The sequence below is a fragment of the Bos indicus genome, chromosome 10 (genome assembly GCF_029378745.1).
Source record: "Bos indicus isolate NIAB-ARS_2022 breed Sahiwal x Tharparkar chromosome 10, NIAB-ARS_B.indTharparkar_mat_pri_1.0, whole genome shotgun sequence".
NCBI lineage: Eukaryota > Metazoa > Chordata > Mammalia > Artiodactyla > Bovidae > Bos > Bos indicus.
The window spans coordinates 7,885,509-7,900,314 of NC_091769.1; the positions used below are offsets into that span (position 1 = coordinate 7,885,509).

The 14,806-nt window shown below is 41.9% G+C and overlaps 2 protein-coding genes across 3 annotated transcripts in view; one reads left to right on the plus strand and one right to left on the minus strand.

The window, feature by feature from the left end:
* Positions 1-14,806, plus strand: part of IQGAP2 (IQ motif containing GTPase activating protein 2) — a 309,664-nt gene that overhangs the window by 215,813 nt on the left and 79,045 nt on the right. For both annotated transcript variants that reach the window (XM_019968069.2, XM_019968070.2), the window contains one exon: positions 2,426-2,589. In XM_019968069.2, coding sequence (XP_019823628.1) covers positions 2,426-2,589 — 164 coding nt within the window. The remainder of the gene's footprint in view (positions 1-2,425; positions 2,590-14,806) is intronic.
* Positions 6,295-14,134, minus strand: F2RL2 (coagulation factor II thrombin receptor like 2). Its single transcript, XM_019968072.2, has 2 exons — positions 13,839-14,134; positions 6,295-8,933 (listed from the first exon to the last, which is right to left on the minus strand). Exons 1-2 carry the CDS (start codon positions 13,900-13,902, stop codon positions 7,864-7,866), a joined length of 1,134 nt encoding a protein of 377 aa, XP_019823631.1. The 5' UTR covers positions 13,903-14,134; the 3' UTR covers positions 6,295-7,863.

Genomic DNA, 14,806 nt, shown 5'->3' on the forward strand with positions numbered 1-14,806 from the left:
TTATTTTAACTAATTAACAGTAAATAAAATTTTAAATTTATTTCTTCAGTTATACTAGCCACACTTTAAGTGCTCATTAGCTACATGTGGCTAATGGCTACCATACTGGATGGCCCAGAACATTTTCATCATCACAGAACATTCATTGGACAGAACTGGACTATATTAACCTTGAAAGTCACCCTGCTAACACTATAGGGAATTGTTTGGTTTTGAACTGTCTCTTCAGTGTTCTTTACAAAGTGGTGGATTAGAGTAAACCAAATAATAGAATTCATATCCAAATCTCTTTGCAATTCTGTTTTCTTTTCTGTACATGTTTACAGTAAATTCTTCTAGCCCTGGTATTCTCTGATTCCATCAAGCAGCAGTACTTGGCATTATTATCTAAGTGAGGCTTACGCTAGAAATGAGCTGCTACGTGTATGTCAAGTTATCTCCTGTTTTATTTTTCATAGTACTTCCTTTCTCTTTTTATTCAAATTTAGAGAAACTGTGTTGATACTGAACTAACAAATTCCATGGGCCAACATTGTCTCCTGTTTTTACAACATCTTTATTGGGATATAATTCATATACCATAAGATTCCCCCCATTTTATTGTGTTTTTATGGTGGTTTTATATATTTAAAAAATTGTGCAACCATCACTAGTATCTAAATTCAAAACATTTTCATCACCCCAGAAAGAAACTTTGTACCCATTCGCAGTCACTCCCTTTTCCTTAGCCTGCCATCCCCTGGCAATGGCCAATTACTTTGTTTCTATGGATTTTCCTATTCTAGGTATTTCATAAAAAGAGAATCATGGAATATGGGGCCTTTTGTGTCTGGCTGCTTTCTTTTAGCATAAGGTTTCAGGTCCATCTGTGTTGTATCATTATACTTCATATTACTTTCTAGGTCAAGTAATATTCTATTCTATGGGTACGCATTTTGTTGATCCAGGTATCAGTTGATGGGTATCTGGGTTGTTTCTACTTTTTAGCTCTTGTAAATGCTGCTTCTGTGAACATTCATGTGTCAGCTTTTGTGTGGCTGTGAGGTTTCAGTTCCCTTGAGTTGCACCCAGCAGTGGGACTACTGGATCGTATGGAAGCTGTATGTTTAATATGTGAAAGAGCTGCCTGTTTACCGAGGTGACTGCCATTCTCCATTTCCACCACCAGTCTCATCCCGTCCTCAGAACGCTTGTTATTGTTTGCCTTTGTCAGTATAGCCATCCTAGTGGTTATAAAGTGGTATTTTGTTGTGATTTGCATTTGCATTTTCCTAATCACTGGTGATACTGAGCATCCTTTCGTGTGCTTATTTGCCATTTGTATATTTAAAGAAATATCTGATCAAGTCCTTTACCTGTTTTAAATTGGGTTTTCTTTTTTATTGTCGCGTTATAAAAATTCTTTATATATTTGATATTCTTGTGTATCAGGTACCTAAGGTTTCTTATCAGATACAGAACTTGTATTTACTCCTATTCTGTAGATTATTCACTTTCTTTGATGGTGTCCTTGGAAGCATAACAGGTTTAATTATTTTTTATTGAATTATAGTTGATGTACAAAGTATATTAGTTACAGATATTTATTGTTGACGTACGCATTACATGTAACAGGAATTTTGATAGGGGTTGCATTGAATCTGTAGATCAATTTGGAGATCTCTGCCATCTTAGTAGTATTAAGTCTTTTGATCCGTGAACATGGGATAATTTTCCCCTTTATTTTGGTCATCTTTTTTTCCAATTGTCTTTCATAATTTTCAGTACATATGTCTTATCCTTGTTCTGTTAAATTTATTCCTAAGTGTTTATTCTATTTGTCATCTATTTGTAGTTGGAATCTATTGTGGAATTTTTTTCCTTAATTTCATTTTCAGATTGCACATTGCAATTGTAGAAAGATATAATTGACTTCTGTACGCTGACCTACTATGTAACCTTGTGTGCTGTGCTTAGTTGCTCAGTCATATCTGACTCTTTGTGACCCTATGGAGCCTGTCAGGCTCCTCTGTCCTTGGGATTTTCCAGGCCAGAAGACTGTAGTGGGTTGCATGCCGTGCTCCAGGGGATCTTCTCAACCCAGGGATCAAACCCAGGTCTCCCACATTACAGGCGGATTCTTTTCCATCTGAGCCACCAGGGAAGCCCAAGAACACTGGAGTGGGTAGCCCATCCCTTCTCTAGGGGAATCTTCCCAACCTAGGAATCAAACTGGGGTCTCCTGCATTGCAGACAGATTCTTTACCTGCTGAGCTACCAGGAAGCCCACGTAAGCCTCAGCTGTAGCTGTTTATTAGCTCTTGCAGTCTGTGTGTGTGTGTGGTCTCCCCAGCCCCCCTTTCTAACTCAATCTTTGCTATAGGTGATTCAAGAAAACTTATGATGTACTGTGACTTAAAAGGAATTCTTTGTCTTCATTTTCTAGGAGTTGTAGCTGTGGGATACATCAATGAAGCCATTGATGAAGGGGATCCTCTGAGAACTTTAGATAGCCTGCTGTTACCCACTGCTAAGATTAAAGATGTGGATCCTGACTTTGCCCGGCACTATCAGGATGTTTTATACCAGGCTAAAACACAGAAATACATGGTAAGTCTTAGTAGGTGTGTTTTTTATTTATTTATTGTTGGTTGTCTATTTTTTATATAGTAGTGTGCACATATTTTAATCCCAAAGGACCTGCTATATAGCATGGGGAACTGTGCTCAATGTCTCGTAATAACCTATAATGGAAAATAATGCAAAAAAGAATATATATATATATATATATAATTTCAACTCTGTTTAGATAATAGGTGTGTTTCTTTTAAATTTACAGACCAGTTTGGGGAGAGAGGGGAAGGGGGGAATCCAAGGGACAGACGATACTGTTCAAATGGTCTGTACTTGTCCTCAAGAGGCTTAGAAACTTCCTGAGACAGAGGGCATTCCCACATAAAATCCACAGCAGTGGAGGTGAGTATGGTGGCCAAGTGTCACAAAGAGGAATGCTCAGAGTGACTCGGAGATGGCTGGGGTAGCTGTGGGCTGAAATCCTAAGATAGGCTGGTGTGGAGGTAGATCAGGAGCAGCTCGCGAAGGGTAAGGATGAGTTGGTTTGATGGGTGGGAGCAGGATGATGCAAGCAGGTAATGGCAGGGCTACGTGGGCACCAGCTTGGTGTGTTCTAGGCACAGGAGGAAACGGACCTGGCCAGGTCCCACTGCAGAACAGAGGGTTTCAGCTGACCGCAGAGCTCATACTGTGGTTGTGAGATGTCCCATAGATGCCGGCCAGCCTGGAAGACCCGGATGGATGGGAAGAACCGTCTCCTGATGCTCCCTGGGACTTGGCCGCTGTGGCTGCCGTGGCCCCAGGTGCAAATCCAGCCCCAGAGGAGGGAGCGTCTTGTTTGTACTGTTCTTTACAACCCAGGAACGGCCTCATCTGGAACAGGAAGAACATTTTTGGCTATGGCAAACATTTATTGATCACCTGCTGTTTGCCGGCCATGATAGTGGATACTTTATGTATGTTACCTAATACAGTCCTCGGAATAAGTCATAGCAGCCCTATGAATTAAGTGTCATTATCACCACCCCTAACAGTTGCTGTGAGGGTCAGATGAAGGTGAGTTACGTGAGGCATCCATAAAGCACGGAGGGTAAGGCTAGGCCATCCCGAGGAAGGCTCGGAGGACAGAAGGCCCTACCTTGAGGAATATTTTTCTTCAGCTCTAATGAGGCAGTTTAGTAGCATGGAGTGAATAGGATTTACATTGTTTTATTTTTTCACTTTTATTGAATTTCTATTTTTTTTATAGTATGTGTATGTATAAGTGTATAACATTTGACATGGAGCATGTCATCCAAAAAGCTTACCTATGCAAAAAAAAAAAAAAATAGGGAGAGGGAGACTCAAGCCAGGCCTTGTGTGCCCTCATCCCAGCAGAGGGAGCAGACCCTGTCAGCAGGGAGGACCAGGCTGCCCGCTGCTGTCCCTCCCGATGTAGCTGCGGCCGTAGCACATGACACAGCATTGGACACTAAAGTTCTTAGTTTTGGATACAGACAGGAACCATTTAGATCTTGGCCTTGCCACCGATTGGCTAGGGATTTTACTCAAGTCACTAAAATTCTTTACGCTTTGGTTTTCACATATGTAAAATTAAAATTATAGTACCTACCTTATAGGATTATGGTGAGGCTTAAATGATTACATAATGTAGTAAATGAATAATATACACTAACACATAATTCCCTATTAACACATAGTTACATTGACTATAATGTATGTATGTATAAGTGTATAGCCTTTGACATGGAGCATGCACCCCCAAAAAAGGGTTTATCAAATGTAGCTGGTGTTATTGTGGCACCTCTAGCTGCCATGCAGGTCAGCGGGTGGTGCGCTGATGTCTTTGTTGCAGGGTCTTCACGAGACACAAGGCCTGCTCCGGCCACAAATTGGGGTCTTCTGCATGCAAAACAGAGGTAGCCCTGGGTTTCTCTGCGGACAACCACATGGGGGGATTGTCTTTGAGGTGAGACTGACTCCATGAACCTTTATAGGCAAGCAGTGGATGTCCGCTCCTGAGCACCCCAAGCTCAGGACTTTAGGTCAAGGTGCAATTCCACAGCACCTCTTCAGAGCACTCAGAAGCCCCCCGGTGTCTGCGCGCCACCGCCCCTCTGTGGGGCCTCCCCCTAAGTGTGGAGTGAGAGTCGCTCAGCTGTGTCTGACTCTCTGCGACCCCATGGACTATACAGTCCATGGAATTCTCCAGGCCAGAATACTGAAGTGGGTAGCCTTTCCCTTCTCCAGGGGATCTACCCAACCCAGGGACCGAACCCAGGTCTCCCGCATCGTAGACAGATTCTTTACCAGCTGAGCCTCAAGGGAAGCCCAAGAATACTGGAGTCAGTAGCCTATCCCTTCTCCAGGGGACCTTCCTGACCCAGGAATCGAACTGGGGACTCCTGCATTGCAGGCGGATTCTTTACCAGCTGGGCTACTAGGGAAGCCCTCCTGGTAGTGTGAAAGCCGCGCTCTAATAGTGTAATTAGAGCCCTTAATATGAGCCTAGGAATCTGAGCTAGAGCCCAGGCATTAAAGCACTACTGACCTATAAAATTAGAAGCTTGAACTACAATATATTGCCATTAACTGAGAGATTAAAGGGCTTCGCTGGTGGCTCAGACAGTAAAGAATCTGTCTGCAATGCAGACACGTGGGAAGATCCCTGGAGGAGGAAATGGCAACCCACTTCAGTATTCTTGCCTAGAGAATCCCATGGACAATGGAGCCTCATGGGCTACAGTCCACAGGGTCACAAAGAGTCAGACTGAAGTGACTGAGCACAAGAGATGATGAAACACTACAGCCCCACATGATGAATCTGATTTGGTCAAGTTGCTATCTTTAAACGCATTTCTCTTTCTCTGCTCCTTCATTTTGACACTTTGTTTTCTCAGCACATTCTCTTTCCCTGTGGAAAAAAAACGACCTGATTCTGTTATGCAGTGGGGGTCTCTCTTTGTCTTTGAACCTCTGCTGTTTTGATACCTGTAAATTTTCAGTTGTGCTTATGGGGCTGTTTCTGTGCCTTACTTGCCAAAAGTCTAGCCTCGGAAAATAATAGAGGAAAATTACATTACTGGTATTGTCAGTGTGAAGTACAGCTTGTGTCAAAGTATATGGTCACTAAGAGTCCAAATGGATGACATCTTAGTAGAATGCTCAGTTTTATCAAAGACTGAGGACAGTGATGTAAGTTGATGAGAATTCTTGCTCCTCGATAATGGTATTTCAGGTATAACCTTGCATACGCACCAGAGTCCTTCCATTTCTTGAGGGAAAGGCTGGAAGTAGGCCTGGCATATGTTTGCAGAGAGCACACTTTTAGGTCTAGTCACTGGAGGCAGTGAATTGTCAGCTATTTTTAAGTTGAAGCCTTTTCTTGAGAATTTTGGGAAGCATATGAATTATACACCCCAAAAGTTCTCGTTTACTGCATAAAAGTTAAGTATGCTTTTAACAAGTGAATAGTGTTGAATTTTTTTTTCTGTAGGTAAAACTGTATTACAGTTCATTATTTTGCAGTTTGCAGAAAACAATTTGCAGAAAGCAGTTCCTTCCATTGGGGTTTTTGTCATCTAGAAACTTATTTTAGTTTAGTTTTTTTTTTTTTTTGCTTGCTTTAGTGTTCACCTTATTTTTACTCTTCATGTAACCACACAGATACTGTAAATGTTGTTTGTGTGCATTTTTGTAGTCTTAAGTCCAATGAAATAGGAAACTCTGCACACTCACAAATTGGCATTTAAAATGTCTTTTATTGTTTTGATGGGCACTACAAAGTGTACAGTCAATGCATGTTCCTACAAATTTGAAAATTCGTCTCACAATCCTTTATGCCCTTAACCACTAACTATCATCTTCTGTCTGATCGCTAAACTGAGGGAAAGATTATCACAAAATATAATTTTCCCATAAAAACTATGTTTAAGGACAAAAATAATGGAGCCATTATTTTAAACTTATAAATGACCTCTTGAATATATTCTTAGCCTTCTTTCTTTTTTTCTGTTTTGATGTGGCCAACCAGAAATAATATGCCCTGTCATATGGAATATCTTGCCTTCTCAGTATGAATTTAATTGACTTTCATGCTGCTTAGATGCCTTGAGATTTTATTATTTCATTCATTCAACCACAGGATGTGCAAAGCATGGAGCCTTGCCCCACAGACCCTGGGAAGACTTGGGCCTGGCATTATTACTAGAAACTTAGAGAAGGGAGAGGACAAGCCCCTTCTCTACTGCATATGGTACTTAGTAAGTGCTTATGGAATTAACATTTGTATACAAGTGAGCTCTCTAAAGTGCCATAATAAAAATACAAAAAAAGATTTTTGAAGGTTCAGATGAGGAAAATGAACTTCTGGATAGAGAGTCAGGGAAGAGTGGCCCTTTGAGGACTTCGAGAGATGGAAAGAATTAAGGCAAGCATGTTAGAAATAGCTTTCCAGTGAGGGGCAGGGGCAGAATGAGGAGAAGTGTAAATTATAGCACGGGGAAAGGCTCAGCCTGTGCTTACATCCCATGCATGTTTTTTGGTAGATAAAGTTAGTGTCAGTCCTGGATGCTAATCGAAATCTTTATAATTTATTCCAAAGCAGTGAATGGTCAATGGAGGTTTCTGAACTGGGAGATTTGAGTGATATATTCAAACTGGTATTTGGGGAAGATTAATCATGGCAACCCACTCCAGTATTCTTGCCTGGGAAATCCCGTGGACAGAGGAGTGTGGCAGGCTACAGTTCCTGAGATCACAAAAGAGTCAGACGTGACTTAGTGACTAAACAACAACAAATCTAGCAGTGGCCTGGAAGTGGAGGACAGGCTGGCAGTGATGAGATTGGTTAGAAGGCAGAGGTGGGCCTGGATAACAGATGTACTGAGAGATACTATGCACATAGAGTCAGCTGATGAGGCAGCCATCAGCCTGAGAGCTGAAGGAGGCAGAAGAATTAAAAATGACACCAGATACTAAAAACAGATCTTAGCTGCCCCCGCCCCTGCTGCACCCTTGCCCCCTGTTCCATCCTCAACCTTCAAGTCATCTAGAGTAGAAACCTCTTAGAAGTAGGGAAGACGGATATTTCAAGAGCTTGAAGTACCAGTCGGGCAGATGTATCAGTTACTACGAAGAGAGTAATCTTTTCTCCTGCAATGATGCTTTTTTTTAAAAAAGCTAGAGTGTATGTAATGCTTTATTTTGAAGCAGTGTTTTTTAGAAGCTCAAAAATGGAGCTGGAGAATAGAGCTCTATGCATATGTTACCTCAAGAATGTATCTTTTCACAAATAGCTTTCCTTGTTCTCTAAGATAATTTCACCATTGTAAGGTAAGCAGTAGAGTGATCTGTGATTTTTGACATGAGAAAATAAAGGAATGGATCTAGGCAACTATTCAAGCTACCGAGGCACAAAGCTATGAGATAGACAAAGTATAAGGCATCAGTGTTGCTGTAATAGTAGTTTGCATGGTGAATTATAAGGATAATATTGCTTGGAGCAAAGCAAATGGTAAAAATCATGAAAGTGAGGAGACTCGCCTTAATGTACCACAACCATCTACGATCTTTTGCATTAAGCGTCCAAATGATGGCTGTGTAGCAGTAGATAATGACCAGAAATGGGATTAAGAATCCAAAGAATGCCAAGGAGATGAAGTAGTAGAGCTGGAAGGGCGACGAGGACTCGCATGTGTTGTGGACATCGTGGCAGGTGGTAATGTCTTGCTGGACAAGATAGTACTCCTGCTTCAGAATGAAAAATGGTAGCATGTATAAGAAAACTGTTGTCCACACCAGTCCACATGTGAGCAAGGCGTAGGTGCGCTTGGGCAGTCCCCGGTAAGTGAAAGGATGAACAATGGCTAAGTAGCGATTGATACTGATGCAGGCGAGGAGCAGAATGGAGCAATACATGTTGCCATAGAAGATGACCGTGGTGGCCCGGCACATGACCTCGCCAAATACCCAGTTGTTCCCATTGAGATGGTAAGCTATTCTAAAGGGCAGTGTAACACAAAACAGAAAGTCTGCAATGGCCAGGTTGGTGTAGAAGATGGTCATACGGATGGTTCTGGTCCTGAAGAGCATCCACAGGGTCACCGCATTGGCCGGCATACCTACTGTAAACACCAGGATGTAGATGGTGGGTATCAATTTGGTACTTAAAGGGCTGCTCAGGTACCCCATGGTAGCATTATTCACATGGAGATTTGAATCAAGTTCTTCAGGGCATTTGATTTTTACAGTTTTGGTGGTTCCTGTCCAGCCTTCTATGGCAGAAAGGGGGAACTCTTCAAAAGAATTTTGGGGAGCTCCACGGAAGGTCTTAATAGACAAGGTTGGCTTTGCCGAGTTGTCTGCATCATATTCCATGCCTGTAATTGAAAAGAAGTATTAACATATGATTCATCACTGAGGGATAGCTATTGTTCAGGAGACAATAAAACTAGATTTCTTATGCTACATAATTTCTGTAATGGTAGAATTTAGGATCCTTTTTATTTTAAACAGTCATTATAGATCAGGTAATCAACAGGAAAGCATTTAATGTATATCATATGCCCCAGCAGCATGCTAACCCATGCAGGAACCCAAACTAGATGACAACTCTTTGTATGTAAGGAAATATAATACTATAAGAGGAAAAAAAATAGCACTTGAAACCATTATAGGCTAATGTCATATTGATTATAAACTGTATAGGCATTCAGACAGTATTTAATAGATTTAGGTGTTGGGGCAAAATGTCAAGGAAAAGATGAACATGAACAAAGATGAAGCAAGGTACATAAAGAGGTGGAATTTAATAGAATAAGAATCTGGTAGGTGATGAATGGCCACAGGCATTGTGTAGGCTGACATGGCATCTGGGAATATCAGATAAGTTGATTTAGCAAATGTTTATTGCATGTTTATATGCCAGTGAAGCACAGTTTTAAATCAATACCATTCCTGTCTTCAATTCTCACACGAATGGAGAAGATGCACAAAAGCACATTCTTATGCAAACAAGGTACATCTGGCAGGTGAAGTTGAAAGAGTAGGTTACAGCCAAATCTCTGAAGGGCCCCTAAACTGTCCTAAGAAATCACGTGCCCATTCACAGATGCTGAGGTTGTATGCAGACAAAACTGTGGACAGAGGGATGGCCACTGAGATAGACAGCATGATGGCTCCCCAAAGATTCCTGGAATGCCTGGAACCTGCAAATATGTTACCTTCTGTGGCAAAAGGGACTTTTGTGGATGTGCTTCAGGATTTTGAGATGGAATGAGTACCCTGCATTGGCCAATGGGCCAGGTGTAATCATAAGACTCCTTATAAAAGGGAGAGGCAAGAGGGCCAAAGTTGGAGATCCGGGAAAAGGCTCTGCTGCCAGCTTTGAAGGTCGGAGAAAGAGCCATGAGCCAAGGAATGCATGTGTTTCAAGAGAGCGACTACAGCAAGAAGACAGGCTCTCTGTTGGAGCCTCCCTGCTGACACCTTGTGACCCTTCAGAAATATAATAAATCCTGTGTTTTAATTTTGTGGCAATTCATTACAGTAGTAATAGAAAACTAATATAACCATGATTTGACTTGTGTTTAAGGTCACTTTGATGACAGTGTAGAGAAAAGGCTAAGAGGATAAGAAGTGAGAGGCAAAGGGATCTGATTTGGAGGTTTTGTTGTTGTTCAGTCGCTAAATCGTGTCCGACTCTCTGCGACACCATGGTCTGCAGCACACCAGGCTCTTCGGTCCTTCACTGTCTCCCCAAGTTTGCTCTGGTTCATGTCCATTGAGTGAGTGATTCTATCTAACCACCTCTCAATCCTCTGCCGCCCTCTTCTCCTCCTGCCCTCAGTCTAACCCAGCTTCCGGATCTTTTCCAGTGAGTCAGCTCTTCGTGTCAGGTGAGCAGAGTATTGGCGCTTCAGCTTCAGCATCAATTCCTCCAATGAATATTCAGGGTTGATTTCTTTTAAGATTGAATGGTTTGATCTCCTTGCAATCCAAGAGACTCTCGAGAGTCTTCTGCACACATGGATACTCAGTTGCTTCAGTTGTGTCTGACTCTCTGTGACGCTATGGACTGTAGCCCACCAGGCTTCTCTGTCCCTGGGATTCTCTAGGCAAGAATACTTGAGTGGGTTGGCATGCCCTCCTCCAGGGATCTTCCCAACCCAGGGATCGAACCCACGTCTCTTATGTCTCCTGTATAGCAGGTGGGTTCTTTACCACTAGCACCGCCTGGGAAGCCCCAAGAGTCTCCTCCAGCACCAGAGTTCAAAAGCATCAGTTTTTCAGTGCTAAGCCTTCTTCATGGTCCAACTCTTACATCTGTACATGACTGCTAGAAAAACCATAGCCTTGACTATGTGGACCTTTGTTGACAAAGTGATGTCTTTGCTTTTTAATATGCTGTCTAGATTTGGAGGCTACTGTAATCATTTCAACTCAAGTTGGTGGGTTACAGAGCTGGAGTAATGGCAGTGGAGAGGTGAAGATGAACACATGAGACTCGGTGATGGAGGCTCAAAGGCCCTTAGCATCCGGAGATGGTGCAAGGGAAGCAGGAAGCAAAAATGACTGGGAAGTTTGTCTTCTGGACAACATTGGAGAAGAGGCAGATGGAGCATGGCACAAGGCAGGGGGGCTGAGGGTGCAACACGGGGAGAAGCTAAGATCTCAGTTTTGAATATTCCTGAGTTCGAATTGCTGGTGCAATATTAGAATGAGAATGTGCCGTGACAGGTTAGACTTAAATGTGGAATCCAGAATTTCAGGAGCCCACATGAGACGTATGGGCCTTTTAGTCTGGGTAGAGACAGTACTTTGATTTTGTGTTGAGAAGAAATAATCCAAAGGCAGAATTGAGGGGGAATGCCAGATTTCAAGAGGGGAGGAGACAAAGGAAGAAAAATCAGAAGAGGAAATTGATGATTCAAGAAGTTGGAAATGAAGAAATGAAAAAGAGTATTAAAACAAATTACATACTACAAATATTTGTCACCTAGGTGGCACATTGATACTAATAATCTTAATTCTTGAGAGAGCAATTTTAAAAACAAAATAAACCTTAACACTCAAACCTGCTTTTCGTTATGTAATTTTCCGTAAATTAATCCTTGACGTGTAGAGACAGTAGATTCTCTCACATTTCTAACGTTACCTTAAAACGGGCTTTTATGCTGAATATAAACCTAATACTTATATCGATTTAAAATGCCTTACTCTGCCAGTTACCTCTTTTCACATGAGCTCTGAATTCCTACATGTTGAATCCTGGAGATTGGTTGGTGTTTAGCAACCTGGCTCTCCTTCAAAGCCAGTTTCTATTGCGGCTTTAATCTCTACCAGTTCACCCTCGGGTGAAGTTGAAGTCTCCCTCATAACCTTGAGATCACAAAAACTGAATTCGGGGCGTAAGCAGAGGGTGTCCTTGGAAGAAAGATTAAAGGAAAGAAAAATTGAGGAAGTGGCTCTCTTCGATGCCTGTGTGTAGAGGTGTGCCACTTGAGTACAGCCACTCAAATCCTTCTGCTCACTTGAGCATTTTGGAAAATTCTCGCATCTGACATCACCCGAAGAGAAGGGCCTTTTCAGGCAGGCACAGAGCTGGAAAATGGAGGCTGAAAACATGCTGTACGAGTTACATCCCTTCAAGATATAGTAAGAAAGCCGTTGAAACCCAGTGTGTGTTTGGTTTTGAGAATTCCTGTGATTGAGCAAGACATCATGCCTGAAAACCTGCTCAACAGTGACGCTGTCAACAAGCCTTGATTCCATTTCCATGAGAATTCTGGCTCTGATCCAGCTCAAAGCAGTCTTTTACTCCTTAGAGCCTGGTTTTCCTTAAGAACGAATGCTTGTTAAATTATGCGTGTATTTTTTTTTCATTTACTTGAGTGTTTTATACAGGTTCATCTGACGTGATGTCCCTGAAATGTGTTTCAACCTGAGAAAAGGCTTTGGAGAGGGACTGACCCACAGGGAAGAGACTTCAGCCACTAAACGGGCGGGGGGGGCTCTTCCTCTCCATTTCTCCCCAACCCCTATTGACGAAAGCAAATTCACTGCCTTTCACTTTGCCGCCTTTTATTTTTTTTATAAAACTTTTTAACTGAAGTATAGTTAATATACAGTGTTGTGTCAGTTTCAAGTGTATAGTAAAGTGATTCCATTTTATGCATATCAGTATGTAATATATATATATTCTCTTTCCGATTCTTTTCCCTTAAGGTTATTATAAGATACTGAGTATAGTTGCTTGTGCTATACAGTAGGTCCTTGTTGCTTGTTGTTTACCTGTTTTATATATAACGTATATATGTCAATCTCAAATCCTAATTTATCTCCCCTACCTCATGATCTCCTTACCTTGTCACCCTTTAAATTCCCCCCTTTTCACGTCCAGCAAACCCCACCAGCACCTTGAAGGAACCACCTCTGCAAACTTTTTTTCTTTTGCTCTTCTGCTTGATTTTGGTTCATCCGCTCCCAGAAAGAGCACTCACTTACTGTAAGTCCCACACGAGCAACTGCTCTCCACTGATTCTCTCAACACTGTCCTAAGACCACCTCAGCGATTCCAGCTGTCAGTGTAGGTCGCATTCCTTTATAGAGCCTTGGAGTTTTTTTGTATAATTTTTATTTTCCCTGTTCACTGTCATTTACTCCCATCAGCTCTCTGGCTCCTAAAATGTTCCCTGGAGGATGGAACCCCGACAGTAAGGAGGTTGTGGATACCCCTGTCCCAGATTGATCTAGAGCAAGCAGGAAGTTACAGGCTAACATTGTACTGAGTGAAACAGAAAACACATACTTCTTTTGGGAAATACTAATTGATTAGCATCAGTGAGTATTGAAAGCAGACCAACCACTCTGTCTTTCAGGGAGTATTCTTATTTTCCTCATTTCCTGGTATTTCCTCATACCAGGAGCTATTAACGTGGGATTTTTTTAATCTCTTTTTAAAAATGTTAATCTTTGCCATATCCTAGGAACTGCTTAGAAAAACAAAGAAGTTTTAAAGAAAATTGTTTCTTGATTTAATTGTAGAGCTCTCCTGTCTTGACTGTGCCACAAATTTTTAAATACGAGCAGAGAACAGTCTTGGACAAGATGGGAACAGTGAACAAATTACATCTCTTCACGTCCATGATTCCCCCTTTTAATAACTGAGATTCCACTCTGCCTTTGGGGGTGCAGTTTGTGTGAAATGTAAAAGAGATTAGATTCGGTTGACTCTTGGGACACAAAGTAGCAATCCCACCCGACACCATAAGAAAAGAGCTTACCGCTTTGACAGGAAGCAGGCGACAGAAGCAGTGCTCCAACGGCTGCAAAGATGACGGCTCTCATCTTGATCAGAGCCGCCTCTCAAATGTGCAAGATTGTGGGGGCGTGGGTTTCACCTCGGCTCCATGTGCCGGCGCCCTGGTTCTCTCTGTAGAACGGGGTTCTGCTGTGCTCTGTGGACAGGAAGCCCGCCCGGGTCCTCTGCAGGGAAAGGGTGTGACAGCATTCGTGCATGACTCAGGCTGAGCCTCTGAGTGTGCTCCTTATCCGTGGAGAAAGTTGTGTAACTCCTCCCACTGCTCACAGGCCCTTCTGGGCAGAAGCTGTAGTTCTTACTCCGAGTGTTTATGTGCATGGAATGAACGCAGATAAGGGCAGTCCTTAACAGAGGTGAGCTGGAAACAGATGCTTAGCAGCAGTTAAATTTAAATCTGTTCCTTATCTCATTTTTACCCACTTTAAAAATAAGATTCCAGGGTGCCATTTCTACCTAGTAACTGAGCTGTCAGAAGTTATCCTTTTCCTTTTCCTTTCAGCTATTTCAAATCTTGTTAGATTCATTATGTGATTGTAAACTAAATGAATCACGGAAAGCAAGGTGATTTTTTTTTTTAAGACATTAAAGTTGTTCTAAGCGCTTGATTACTTTGAAAATTCTCCTTCAGTGTCACATCGGTCTGAATTCGTCATCAGTGCTTGGCCAAAGCTTGGTTTCATTGTGTTTTGTTTTGCCATAGGTCATCATATTCTGAGCCATTCAATAATTCTATAGGGTCAGATAAGTAGGGATCCCCCCAAAAGAACACTATTTGTTTAAACTAAAATCATAGCACATTAAGATGCAGAGGGCTCCCTTTATCCAACGAGTATTGGTGAGGAGGTTTACAATAAGCTTTTTTTTCTCAACTGTTGTAAAATATACATAGCATAAAATTTGCCATCTTAACCACTGTTAAGTGAACAACTC

What these genes read in the sequence shown, in the direction of transcription:
- F2RL2 (XM_019968072.2), bottom strand. Translation starts at nt 13,902, where the DNA reads ATGAGAGCCGTCATCTTTGCAGCCGTTGGAGCACTGCTTCTGTCGCCT. An exon ending in GCCTGCTTCCTGTCAAAGCG is followed by an intron (nt 8,934 to 13,838) that starts GTAAGCTCTTTT and finishes TTTCAATTACAG; the next exon opens with GCATGGAATATGATGCAGAC.